Source organism: Mobula hypostoma, chromosome 1, assembly GCF_963921235.1.
Source record: "Mobula hypostoma chromosome 1, sMobHyp1.1, whole genome shotgun sequence".
Lineage (NCBI taxonomy): Eukaryota > Metazoa > Chordata > Chondrichthyes > Myliobatiformes > Myliobatidae > Mobula > Mobula hypostoma.
In genome coordinates, this window is record NC_086097.1 from 149,198,114 (window position 1) to 149,212,066 (window position 13,953).

The 13,953-nt window shown below is 38.4% G+C and overlaps 1 protein-coding gene across 2 annotated transcripts in view; it reads left to right on the forward strand.

Moving 5' to 3' along the window:
* Positions 1-13,953, forward strand: part of LOC134351496 (1-phosphatidylinositol 4,5-bisphosphate phosphodiesterase gamma-1-like) — a 273,333-nt gene that overhangs the window by 215,832 nt on the left and 43,548 nt on the right. For both annotated transcript variants that reach the window (XM_063057723.1, XM_063057732.1), the window contains exons 21-23: positions 87-190; positions 6,628-6,724; positions 8,174-8,240. In XM_063057723.1, coding sequence (XP_062913793.1) covers positions 87-190; positions 6,628-6,724; positions 8,174-8,240 — 268 coding nt within the window. The remainder of the gene's footprint in view (positions 1-86; positions 191-6,627; positions 6,725-8,173; positions 8,241-13,953) is intronic.

The window sequence follows — 13,953 nt, forward strand, 5'->3', positions numbered from 1 at the left end:
AAGGGAAAATGCAAGATTGCTTGATCCTGGTTTCTATGTGAGTATATAGTTTAGTTCAATGAAACTTAATATTTCCTTCCTTCTAGTGCACAGTTAAAGCTCTGTACGATTACAAAGCCCAACGAGAGGATGAGTTGTCCTTCTGTAAGCAGGCCATTATTCACAATGTCGACAAGCAGGAAGGCGGATGGTGAGTTTGCTTAAGCAAGCAGATCTTCTACTTGAATTAGATTTTTGTTTTGTCAATTTGGATGTGACGCCAGTTTATATTGCTAATGACAATAAGGAAGCAGAGTAGAATATTGCTAAAGAGGATTGATTGTAACAAACTTTGAGAAGCAAAGATAGTAATGTGGGAAATATAAATCATCTGAATAAGCAAAGAAGAAAGAAAGGCAATGGGGGACTGGGAGGGGCAGAGGCTGACGGCTGGGAAAATGGGAACTGAGGAGATCTGGAACATTACAGACTGAGGCCCCAGTGTAAGATCCTGACAGTTGGAAATTTAATTATGAACTGAAGGACCGGTGGTTGGGAATTGAGAGTAAAAGACTGAAGGTTTGGAGAAGGAAAGATCTAATATTCGTTGAATGCATATAAACTTTATCCTGTTTAAATTACTAGCAAATAGGTTTCTCAGTCATAACATAAGGAATCATGGAATAAGAAAATACTTGATGTTGAACGTAATTGACATTTGAAAGGACTTTTCCGGTTTGGTATTGATATTCTTCTAAATTTACGGTTCGCATTCCACTTGTTTGATTCCTGAAAAAATGTCTAATCAATTGAAGTTACAAGGAAGTCCCTCTTTATAGGGGCCGCTTGTTCTTAGAAAAATACCACATTACAATTTTCTAGAACGTGAAGCAACATGATATACATGTGTGAAGAAAAGCAACTCGCAAGAAAAAGTTGTGTTTATTTGTTTACTTTTTTCACATAAATTCTGTGAGTTTGAACTTCATTTCCGTATCTCAGATTTTTGGGTAGTGACTGATGAATTCTAGATGGGCAAATTTCCTTGACTGGCCGTAACACACAGGTCACTGTATATGGAGGCCAAGTAGTTTATTAGGACATACATAAGCAGTAGAGAGAGTGCAGATATCTCATTTTACTGTGATGGAATTGAATCATGGTGCCTCTACCAAAATGTTAAAGACTAATGCCCTTTCTATCTTCAAGTCTGGTCCTAAACTCTTGAGCAACACCTCATATCTGCTGAATATATATGCACATTTATATTGTGCTGGGGAGGATTTAAACTAATTTGGTAGGGAGATTGAAACCAGAGTGATGGGGCTCAGGATGGGCAATTGGTATAAAAGTCAATGCAGTGTGCAGTGAGACTGTGAGGAAGGACAGGCAAGTGATGGAGCAAAATTGCAGTCAGTGGGATGAAATGAAGTGTAACGTGTGGGCAAAATGGAAAAGGGTGATGAACATAGGATTGAAGGCATGATATTAGAGTGTTTGCAGTATATAGAATAAAGTAGATTGATCTTGTAGCGTAGTTAGAGATCAGTAGGTATGACATTGTGGGCATCACTGAGTGACTGAAAGAAGATCAAATTTGGGAGCTTAACATCCAGGAATACACACTGTTTTAAAAGGATAGACAGGTAGGCAGAGGGGGTGGGGTGACTCTTTTGGTAAAAAATGAAATCAAATCCTTGGAAAGGTGACATAAGATCAGAAGATGTAGGATCCTTTTGGGTAGAGTTAAGAAACTGCAAGACCCTGATGGGAGTTATACATGAGCTCCTGCATAATAGCTAGAATGTGGGATATAAATTACAATAAGAGGTAGAAAAGGCATCTAATAAGGGAAGTGTTACAATAGTCATGGAGATTTCAGTATGCAGGTAGACTGGGAATACCAGGTTGATGGTGCTGGATCCCAAGGGAGGGAATTTGCAGAATGCCTACAACTTGCATTTTTTTTAGAGCAGCTTGTGCTTGAGTCCACTAAGGGAAGGGCAATTCTGGATTGGGTGTTGTGTAATGAAACAGATTTGATTAGGAAACTTAAGGTAAAGGAACCCTTAGGAGGCAGTAATCATAATATTTATTTAGAGATACAGCACTCTTCCAGCCCTTTGAGTCATGCCACCCCAGAAATCCCCAGTTCAACCCTAGTTTAACCCACGAGACAATTTACAATGACGAATTAACCTACCAACCGGTACATCTTTGGACTGTGGGAGGAAATCAGACCACCTGGAGAAAGCCCACATATTCCACAGGCAGGATGTACGCACTCCTCACAGATGACATCGGAATTGAACTCCTAACTCTAACACCCCAAGCTGTAATAGTGTCACGATAACCATTACATTACTGTGGCATAGATAACCACTACTACCTTGATAGTGTTGGAATTCACCCTGCAGTCTGAAAGGTGGAAGCTAAAGTCAGGTGTATCTGTATTACAATGGTGTAAAGGGAATTACAGACACTTGAGAAAGGAGCTGGCCAAGGTTAATTGGAAGGGAGCACAATCAGAGATGACAGCAGAACAGCAATGGCTGGTCCCTCTGGAGGCAATTCGATGGCGCAGATGAGATGCATCCCAAAGATGAAAAAGTATTCTAAAGGGAGGGTGAGGTATCCGTCGCTGACAAGGGAAATCAAAGACAGTATAAAGGCAGAATATACAATATAGCAAAAAAAATAGTGGGAAGTTAAGAGGACTGGGAAGCTTTTAAAAACCAACAGAAGGCAACTAAATAAGAAATAAGGAGAGAAAAGATGAAATATGAAGGTAAGCTAGCCAATAATATCAAGGAGGATACCAAAAGTTTTTTCAGCTATGTAAAGAGTAAAAAGGTGCAAAAGTGGGTATTGGACCACTGGAAAATGACATTGAGGAGGTAGTAATATAGAAACATAGAAAACAGGTGCAGGAGTCGGCCATTTGGCCCTTCGAGCCTGCACCGCCATTCAGTATAATCATGGCTGATTATCCAACTCAGAACCCTGTACCTGCCTTCTCTCCATACCCCCTGATCCCTTTAGCCACAAGGGCCATATCTAACTCCCTCTTAAATATAGCCAATGAACTGGCCCCAACTGTTTCCTGTGGCAGAGAATTCCACAGATTCACCACTCTCTGTGTGAAGAAGTTTTTCCTCATCTCGGTCCTAAAAGGCTTCCTCTTTATCCTTAAACTGTGACCCCTTGTTCTGGACTTCCTCAACATCGGGAACAATCCTCCTGCATCTAGCCTGTCCAATCCCTTTAGAATTTTATACGTTTCAATAAGATCCCCCCTCAATCTTCTAAATTCCAGTGAGTATAAGCCTAGTCGATCCAGTCTTTCATCATATGAAAGTCCTGCCATCCCAGGAATCATAATGGGGACAAAGAAATGACAAACAAGTATTTCGTGTCAATCTCCACTGTGGAAGATATGAACAGTATGCCAGAAATTTGAGTGTCAGGGCAGAAGTGAGTGTAGTTGCTATTTCTAAGGAGAAGGTACTTGGGTAGCTGAAAGGCCTTGAGGTAGACAAGTTACCTTGACCAGAAGGACTACATCCCAGATTGTGGAGGCATTGGTAATGCTCTTTCAAGAATCACTATATTCTGGAGTGGCTCCGGAGGACTGGAAAATTACAACTATCATTCCACTCTTTAAGAAGGGAGGGAGATAGAAGAAAGGAAATTATAGGCCAGTTAGCTTGACATCAGTGACTGGGAAGATGTTGGAGTCCAGTATTAAAGATTAGATTTTGGAGTTCTTGGACGTGCATGACAAAGTAGGCCAAAGTCAGCATGGGGAATGCTTGCCTGACAAATCTTTTGGAATACTTTGAGGAAATAACAGTCAGGATAGATAAAGGAGTCAGTATATGTTGTTTATTTGGATTTTCAGAAGGCCTTTGATGAGGTGCCACACATGCAGCTGCTTAAGTATTACAGGAAAGACACTAGCATGGATAGAAGATTGGCTGACTGGCTGGAGGCAAAGAGTGGGAATAAATGGGGCCAATTTAGATTGGCTGCTGGTGACTAGTGATGGTCTGCAGGGCTCAGTGTTGGGAGTACTTCTTTTCATGTTACATGTCAATGATTTGGATGACAGAATTGGCATATGATATAATGATAGGTGGAGGGGCAGGTAGTGTTGAGGAAATGGGGAGTCTGCAGAAGGACTTAGATTAGGAGAATGGGCAAAGAAGTGGCAGAGGTAATATAGTGTAGAGAAATGTATGGTTATGTACTTTCGTGGAAAGACTAAAGGTGTAGACTATTTTCTAAATGGTGAGAAAATTCAAACATCAGAGGTGTAAAAGGACTTTGGGAGTCCTTGTGAAGAATTCCATAAAGGTTAACTTGTAAGTTGGGTCAGTGGTAAGGAAGGGAAATGCAGTGCTGGCATTCATTTTGAGAAAGCTAGAATATAGGTTGTGATGTTGAGGCTCTATAAGGCATTCACCAGACCACACTTGGAGCATTGTGAACAGTTTTGGGCCCCTTACCTAAGAAAAGATGTACTGGCATTGGAGAGGGTCCCGAGGAACTTCATGAGAAATATTCCAGAAATGAAAGGGTTAATGTATGAGGAGCATTTTATGGCTCTAGGTGTGTACTCACTGGAGTTTTAGAAGAGTGAGGGGAGATCACATTGAAACCTATCAAATATTGAAAGGCCTAGATAGAGTGGATGTGGGGAGGATGATTCCTATAGTGGGTGAGTCTAGGACCACAGGGCATGGCCTCAGAATAGAGGGACATCAATTTAGAACAGGGATGAGGAGGAAATTTGAATCTGTGGAGGCCAAGTCATTGAACATAATTAAAGAGGAGGTTGGTAGGTTCTTGATTAGTTGGAGCGACAAAGGTTATGGATAGAAGGCAGGAGAATGGTGTGAGAGGGATAATAAATCAGCCATGAATCACCTATTCCTTTGTCTTATGGTCTCACAGTCTGCATGAACATTTATTGGACGGTGCATTCTGAAGCATATGTGTGCATATATTTGACGAAATATCTGTGTGTGGTTGACTGTGCTCACGGCAAAATTTCAAAATAATGTAATGAGTCAAACTAAAACTAATAATAAGCTATATCTCCATAATTTATTAATCCTTCTAAGTCAGGTTTTAATTTGCTGGTTTGATATTTCAGAATGGTGCTGATGAACCACTGGTGATATATTTCTGTATCAGTATTGTGTGGCAAGAGGGGTCGAGGTTGTAGATTTACAGGGCGCTACTAGAGTAGCTTGGAACATTACGGTATTTCTGTAGAAGGTACTCACCACGGCCACTGGTGAGGAGATGGAATGAATGTTTATGGCAGTGGCCTGCTTTGTTGTTGAGGATGTTGAGTTTCTTGAGTATTGTTGCTCATCGGACCAACATAAAAACATAAGAAACACAAGAAAATTCGAGCAGGAGTTAGGCTACTCAGGTTCTCAAATGTGCCCCAGCATTCAATATAATTGTGGCAGACTTGGCATAGACCTCATCTCCCCTTTCCCAAGATGCTGAATGGCATGGAATGTTTCGCTTATGAGGAGACACTGCAGAGCATAAGTTTGTTTTCTCTTGACCATTGGTGGTTAAGGGGTAACATAACTGAGGTGTATAAAGCTCTGAGAGCTATAGGTAGTGTAGACTGCAAAAAAAAATTCCCCATTCCAGAGACAGATAACACTAGAAGATTTAGGGTAAGGGGGTAAGAGATTCAGAGGAGGTCCGAGGGTTTAATCCAGAGTGGCGAGTGCTTGAAGTACACTGCCTCGGAGGGTGGTAAAAAGAAACACTAGGCATCTGGATAAACACTTGAATCACTTAGGCATAGAAGGTTATGGACCAAGTGCTAGAAGATGGAATAAATCAGAAATGGGTATCCACTCGACAGTGTGGACATGGTGAACCAGGTGGCTACTTTCAATGCTGTTTAACTCTGTAACTGTACTGTGTCGTTTCCCCAGAGCCATAAAATTCCCAATCTTTTTATAAAAAAATGTTCTTTCTCTTTAAGTACTCAGAATGATCTTCCTGCCTAACCCTCTGGGGTAGAGATTATTCTATCACAGTCCTGACTTTTGCCTTGAGGGTGGCAGAACCTCCTATGGTATATAAAGCCTTGAACACTACTTCATTATTTCTTTTTCTCTGTATTTGTTTGTAATTTACAGTTTTTTTAATGTCTTTGAAACTTGTTCCTTTGGTGCTATTTGTAACTCCAATCACTGGAGTGCTTTGCCTTCAATTCTCATTGAACCAGCCAATCTGTTACACACATTTGGACAACTGCTTTGATGCCAAGGGTAGTCACTCTCAATTTACTCCTTGAATTCAGTTTCATGGTTCATGTTTGGGCTGAGGCTGTCATGTGGTCCTGTCAAAATCGTACTAGTGCGTCAGTGAATAAATAGGTATTGGCCCATTGACACACTGTTGTCTCCCCGCTGATGAGTGAAGGCAGACTGACTGGATACTGACTAGCTGGTTTTAATTTATCGTGATAGTGACAGAGCAGAACTGAACAAAAAGACCAAGAGAAGAAGCAAATACAATTGAAAGTGTGCTTTCATAGGTGGATTATTTTTTAAATACTGTTGGTCTTCTTTTCCTGATCTTGAATATTTTCTCCAAACTCACAATCAGGTGGCGAGGGGATTATGGAGGCAAAAAACAGCTGTGGTTTCCGGCAAATTACGTGGAAGAGATAACGAATACTCCAGTACCTGAGCAGGATGAAGCGGTAAGCAGGAGTTTTGCATCTGATAGTACCGAGTGCCTGAAACCAGTAGAGAGCAATCTGCAAAGATGCAATTCTCATAAGCATTTTTAATTTGTGCTTTGAATAACAAACTTGAAACATGTTGCATTTTAAAATCCGTAAGATGTGGAGGTGGTAGGTTTATAATAAAGGAATTAAATACAAAAGCAATTGTTTTAAATCCCTGAATGTGACTTCTTAAGGACGCTGAGCTGGACTTACTGTGTCTGATTCTGGGAATGTTGATTTAAGATAGATAAATGGCTTTGGAGGATGCAAGGAGATAGAGAAAGCTAGCAAGGATGAGTTTCTTAAATGGGAAAGATGAAGAAGCTTGCATTAATTTCCCTAAACAATGGAAGAGAATCTCAAAATCATGTAGCGAGAAATCTTACCATTGGCTGAAAGGCTGGTTGTCAAAAAGCATGGAGAGTATTTTCCTTCACGCATGGAATTGAGCTCAGGAAAGTATTGGATGAAACTGTAACAGGAGCCAATTCAATAGTAACCTTTTAAAGGGGCTGTGCAATAAATGAAACATTGCAGACCAGTAGGGATGAAGCTATGGAGTGAAACTAATTGGGATGAACATTCAAACATAAAATAGAAACAGGTATAGGCCACTCGGCCCCTCAAGCCTGCCCCGCCACTCAATATGACCATGTTCGATCTCCCCCAGGCCCCCATTCTTCTTCTGTGCCAGTTCCTTGAAAGAGCAAATCATGACTGACACTTCCAATTTTCCTGGAGAAAGTCTGGCTGTGATGGTAAAGGAACATTCCAGAGCAAGGGAATGTACACCCTCAATAAATAACAGAGAAGAATACAGACTTTACTAAACAGTATTATTGAAGCCGTCCCTCTACAAAGACTGGCTTTTGATAAGGCCCATGTTTTCCTGTTGTTTTGTCTCTTACTCTCTGTGTTCCTAGAGCTTCCCCACTCACCGCTACCATTCCTTCATTTCAGTGGATCAGAAGGAGACGTTGGAGGAGAAGGATTCAGCACCTGGTCCTCCATAGCTTGTGTGCGCACTCTGAATCCCACTGCAGTGGAATGGGAGTGAGTGGAATCCAGCCAGTTCAGCACAAGCCGAGCTCTTAGTCTCAGCCCTGCTGCAGTTGGAAGGGGCTATACACAGTCCAGGCAATCCACCAAAGGTTTGAGATTTGCATTGCTGGGACTCTGGGAGCTGATCACTCACTAACTCTAATGGCTTCTTTTGTTGGAGTTATCCCACATCCAATTTTCAGTAATTTCTCTATTTTCTGGAAATAAATGCCCTCCTCTTTAAAACCAGACTCATAAATTCGCATTTGTGGCAGTGTGAAATTTAAATGCAACGAATGCATCATACAAACCACAGCTATGAAATAATATCAATCCTGATGTGCTTTTGTAATTCCTGTCTTTTCTCTCCTGTTCCCGCAGTCTGTGGAAAACAGCCCATTGGGAAGTTTCCTCAAGGGATTTATTGATGTTCCAACATGCTACATTGGTGAGTTGCCTGCAACGATTTCACATTATTCTCAAATACTTGTTAAATTTACTATGCATTAATTTGAACACCAAAATGTACATTCACTTATAATCTTTGATTATGTGCTGCTTAATTAACTCATGAAAATATTTCATTTGGGGATGTGTGGCTGTACTAAAATAATGAATAAGAAAATTTAATGCACATATATTTATTGTTAAATGACCAAAGAAAAGAAACTAACAACATTTTAAAAATTAAATACCGTCTTGCTGTGTTGTAAACATTTATGTCAAAGTAGAACTGGCATTCAGGTTTGTAACAGTAGAACTCTCCTTACCATACCCCAGAAATGTAGTTTACTACAATTCCCGTGAACTATTCCTGACAGTCGCAGTTTAGGGATTTGTCCATTTTCTTTTCAACTTGGTTCTACACACTCAGTCAGAAGATTAAGTTCACACCCTACTTTGAATTAAGTTCAAAGTATATTTATTATCAAAGTAATTATATGTCACTATATACAACCCTGAGATACATTTTCTTACGGGCATTCAAAGTAAATACAAGAGCACAACAGAATCAATGAAAGCTTGCACCCAACAGGACAGACAAATAACCAATATGCAAAAGATAACAATTGTGCAAATACAGAAAATAAAGAAAAAAATAAATTATAATAAAAACATAATATGACAGTAATAGCAACAACACAGACGTAGAGCCTCGCCAGAGTGCTGATGATGAAGCTGAGCTTACAGACAAAATTATCCTAATATTTAACATGACACTAACAGAATACAGGGGCACTGACTGAACAAAAAGACCCTATGTAGTAAAACAAAACCTGCCATCAAAATTTGCAAAAAAAATGTTAATACACTCAACAATATTATATTACCACAATATTTAGGAAAACTTGAAGCATTTGAAGAACTACACACAATATCGTACAATGCAACATTCTCAGCAGTGCAGTACAATGGCTCCAGAATAGAGACACTCATTAATAGAAACTCAAAACTGAGTAATGAAATAAGAACAGCGAATGGGAGAAGAGATTAAGAAACAAAATTGAAACCTTAAGAGCAGAGTATAAAATGAATAACCCTAGTAAGAAAGTTAAGAGAAAAGCTAAAGAAATACTAAGGAAATACAAGGGCTATATGTGATACGATCAGCCTAACAAAAGCATTGTAAAGTTTGTACATTTGTAGATACACTAAAACAAAAGGTTGTTGCATACAAAGTCAGACTAAATAGATACATAAAATGCGATAGATGAAGAAAACAGGATTTTCAGTTCAGGAACAATGAAAAAGGTTTATACAAGGCATTGAAACTAAATTTGAAGCACCAAAGTGTCACCAACCTTAGCACAGAATTACCAACAAACATAGAGATAGTAAACTTTTGATCTAATATCAAACAGGCTGACACACAATCAAGAAACAAACAAGAGAGAATGCACTCACACAATTGAAGACATGCAAACACATGATGTTACAATGGATATGCTATAAGTGGATATTATGAAAATACCCACAACTGGAAAAGTACCATAAATGGTAATATTCATAATTATTGGTATAAAATATACTTGCCTTCATCCATACCTATTAATACATATCAACAATTTTCTTAAAAATCCTGAAAAGTGCCCGAACTTTTTACAGAAGGTAAAACATATCTCTTACCTGAAGGAGAAATCACAAATGACCCATCAAAATATTGCCCTATTACTTGCTTACAAACTATATATGAAATTGTAACATAACACATCTAACAACTAATCACCACTCACTCAACCACAATATACAGAAAAGATGCCCTAAGGGTATAAAAGGATGTAAAGAACAACTGATAATAGGTTCTGTAATTCTAAATCAAGCCTGGTGGAAAAGTAGAAATCTTTCATGTTGTTATATTGACTATCAAAAAGCATTTATTCTGTCCCACTCATGGTTAATAGAAGTTCTTATTGTATATAAACTATACCCAATACTTGTGACATTCCTACATCTGATGAAGCATTGGCGTACTATAATAACCACTTTCTATTAACAACCAAAAGAAAAAACAACCACTGTTAGCATAATAAACCAAGACATTTTTCAGGGTGACTCTCTATCTAAGCCCACTATAGTTTTGTCTTGCTTTAAACTCACTATCTAATTGAATGAGTTGGACATAAATATAGTATCCAATCAGAAACAACTAAATGAATTATACCTTGACACACCTTCTATACATGGACAATTTGAAATTATATGCTCCTTCGTTAGTAAAGCTAACGCAATTAATTTAAATAGTAGAAATATTTTCTAAAGATATAAACATGAACTTTAGACTAGATTAAGTGCGGAACATTAATTGTAAAGACAGGGTCAATAGAGCTAGTAGAATATAAAACAGAACAGCAGGATACATTACAACCAATGGATGAATATGAAACATATACTGTAAGTATCTGGGATGTCAGCATGCAAAGGAAATAGATCACAGTGTGAATAAGGGAAAGTTTTTCAACATAGTTTATTGAAAGGCTTAAGAGGATCTGCCAAACAGAGCTCAGTAGTAAAAATATAACAAAGGCAATAAACATTTTCACTGTACCCAAATTAACATATACTTTTGACATAATATCTTGGTCCAAAACTGATCTGGAAAATTTACAAAGAAAATCAAGAACTGAAATGACTAATTTTAGAAAACCCTGTATATACTCGAACACATTTAGATTAACATTACCCTGGACACATGGAGGATAAGAAATAATAGACATTAAAAATTTACACAACAGTCAGTTAAAACTTCTGAGGATAAATTTTCATCAATGAAAATAGGATTTAGCACTCCATGTGAGCATATGCAATTCTGATAAGAAGTACACACCACTAAACTTAAGTGAAAGCATAACCCAGAAAAATGAAGCAATTATCATTCTCGAAGAAAAAGTTAACCAATGGAAGAACATGACCCTCCATGGAAAACATCCCCATGATCTAAGCAGACTAGATGACGACAAGGAAGCATCGAACGCCTGGCTCAGAGTTGGAGGCCTCTTCCCAGAAACAGAGGGGTTCCTTGTGGCAATACAGGACCAGGCCATTAATACAGAAAGTTACAAAAATTCGTAATAGAAGACCAACAAATTCAAGACAATAAATGCAGAAAAATGCAAAGAGAAACGAGAAGCTATCCAACACATTACAAGATCCTGCAGCAGTTTAACTCATGCTGATTACTTACACAGGCACAAGTGGCGAAGTTGCTTTAAAATACAAGCTCATAATAACATGATACATTACTATAAATACTGACCTGATACAGTTTGAGAGTCAGAGTCCTACAATTTTTATTACGATTGATCCAATATTGCAGATAGGACAATTCATAATAACACTCTGGATATAATATCACAGGATTAAAAAAAAGCAAAAACAACTTACCCATGATGGACTGGGTTATATCCACTACTTTTTACTGGTTTTTCCATTCAAGGGCATTGGTGTTTCCATACTAGACCATGATGCAACCAGTCAATATACTCTCCACCAAATCTATAGAAGGTTGTCAAAGATGACATGCTGAATCTTTGCAAATGTTTAAGAAAGTAGAGATGCTGCCGTGCCTTCTTTGTAATGGCATGCATGTACTGGTCCCAGGACTGGTCCTCTGAAATGATAACACCGTAGAAGTTAAAATTACTGACCCTCTCCACCTCTGATCCCCCGATGAGGACTGGCTCATGGGCCTTCATTTTCCTCTTCTTGAAGTCAATAATCAGCTTCTTGGTCTTACTGACATTGAGTGAGAAGTTGTTGTAGCACCATTCAGCCAGATTTTCAGTCTCCCTCCTACATGCTGATTTATCACAAGCTTTCATTCGGCCAAAGACAGTGGTGTCATCAGCAAACTTAAATATGTAACTGGAGCTCTGCTTAGTCTCACAATCTTAAGTATAAAGTGAGTAAAGCAGGGGCAAGTGTGAATCTAGGGCAGGTTAGTGAACTTAAGCATAGACAAAAATTTTTGTTGGCTTATGGTATGTAGTGCTGCCCCTCAATTCTTTAAACCCACCCATATTAAAAAGATAAATAATGATTATCTTTACTGCCAAATGAAGCAGTGAATGTTTTTTTAAAACCCAAGAGCAATAAGACGTTTTCACATGAAATGTGTCACGTTAGCTTAACGCCAGCTAGATGTTTGTGAGAACATATGATATTAGATGATATGTTTTGAAATATTCATCGACTTAGTATACACAACAGTATTTAGATCTTACCTGGATACCTTAACAATATTACTTAGAAATTATATTTTTCAATTGTCTTCTTAAAAGGTTAATATTAATATTTGAATAGGGTTTCTAAAAAGCTTTGTTTATTTCAAACTGCTTTTATTAATAGTAAAATAATAAATACAAGTAAATAAGCAACAGGACTCATCATTTTTCCTTAAAAATAAGTCCATAATTAATGTTACCAAATCATTAAACAGTGATTTTTTTTCTGCTTAAAATACCACGACACACGAGAGAATATTTTAGAATATTATTGCCAATTTCTGCTGATGCTTTCTAAAAGGTTTGCTACCCTTGATAGAGAGATGCCTGTGCTCAACTTTAGAATTCAAATTGTTTCTGAAAGTATTTTCTCATTTGTATTCCACGGAAAATCAGCTTCTAAAATCAAGCGCATGCACATGCAGGGGTTGTAAGTCGTTGTACAGGGAGAGGCTGGTGCTTGCAAGTGGCTGGAGTATGACAGGGGTGAAGTGATGGCTGATATAAGATGAGCATAGACCAACTAGTGTCAAGGGATTGAAACTTGACAGAAATAAAATAGATCATCAGGCAGAACATATGCTTTAACAGAACATTTAAAGAAATAAAGAATGTTCTGAAATCACCCAAAGGCCTTTTTATATTAAAACTGTAACTTATGGAGACCTTTTGTGAGAAAGACTGTTCACATAATCCTTCCAATTATTTGTCTCATGTAGCAGACAGGGTGGAAGAGAACTGGGGAGCATTTCACAGCAGTCTTTGTAATCACTCTCACCTTTTTATATGTCCAAACAAAGAGAAAGGAAAACAGCCCTTACTCTTGCATCAAATCAAACTGTAGATTTATATGGCTGGACCTCTGGGAAAATGAGCAGGTCAATTTATAACATCCAGGGAAACTCGCTTTGGGTATATTTAAAGCAGAGGTTGATAGGTTCTTGATTAGTAAGGAATCAAAGGTTATGGGAAGAATGCAGAAGAATGGGTTTGAGAGGGAAAATAAATCAAGTGGTGGAGCTGACTTGATGGGCTGAATGCCTCATTCTATTCATGGTCTTATGGTCTAAACTAGAACTGGCATTCTCATACAGAGGGCCAGACACCACATCATTACTTCTTCAGTTACCTGATGAATGAGTTACCTGATTCAGCCTATTGTGTCCATACTGGTCAAAAATATGCTGCTGATATTTCTCTCACAGGCCAGTTTTTGATCTATTAATATCGATCAGGTTCTGTGACATCTGTATCTGTTGAAATAAACAATCAGCTCTTGAAAGAAAAGCTTGTGCAAACATTTCTGGTATTGCTAATAGTTTTTGATATATGCAGGCAAGATCATTTTACTGTGCAGTTCCAAGTTCTCTTGACTGTATGGTTGGGCATGGGTGTGAGGTGAAATATTGAGTTTGACAGCTGCAGTCCTTGAGATGGAGA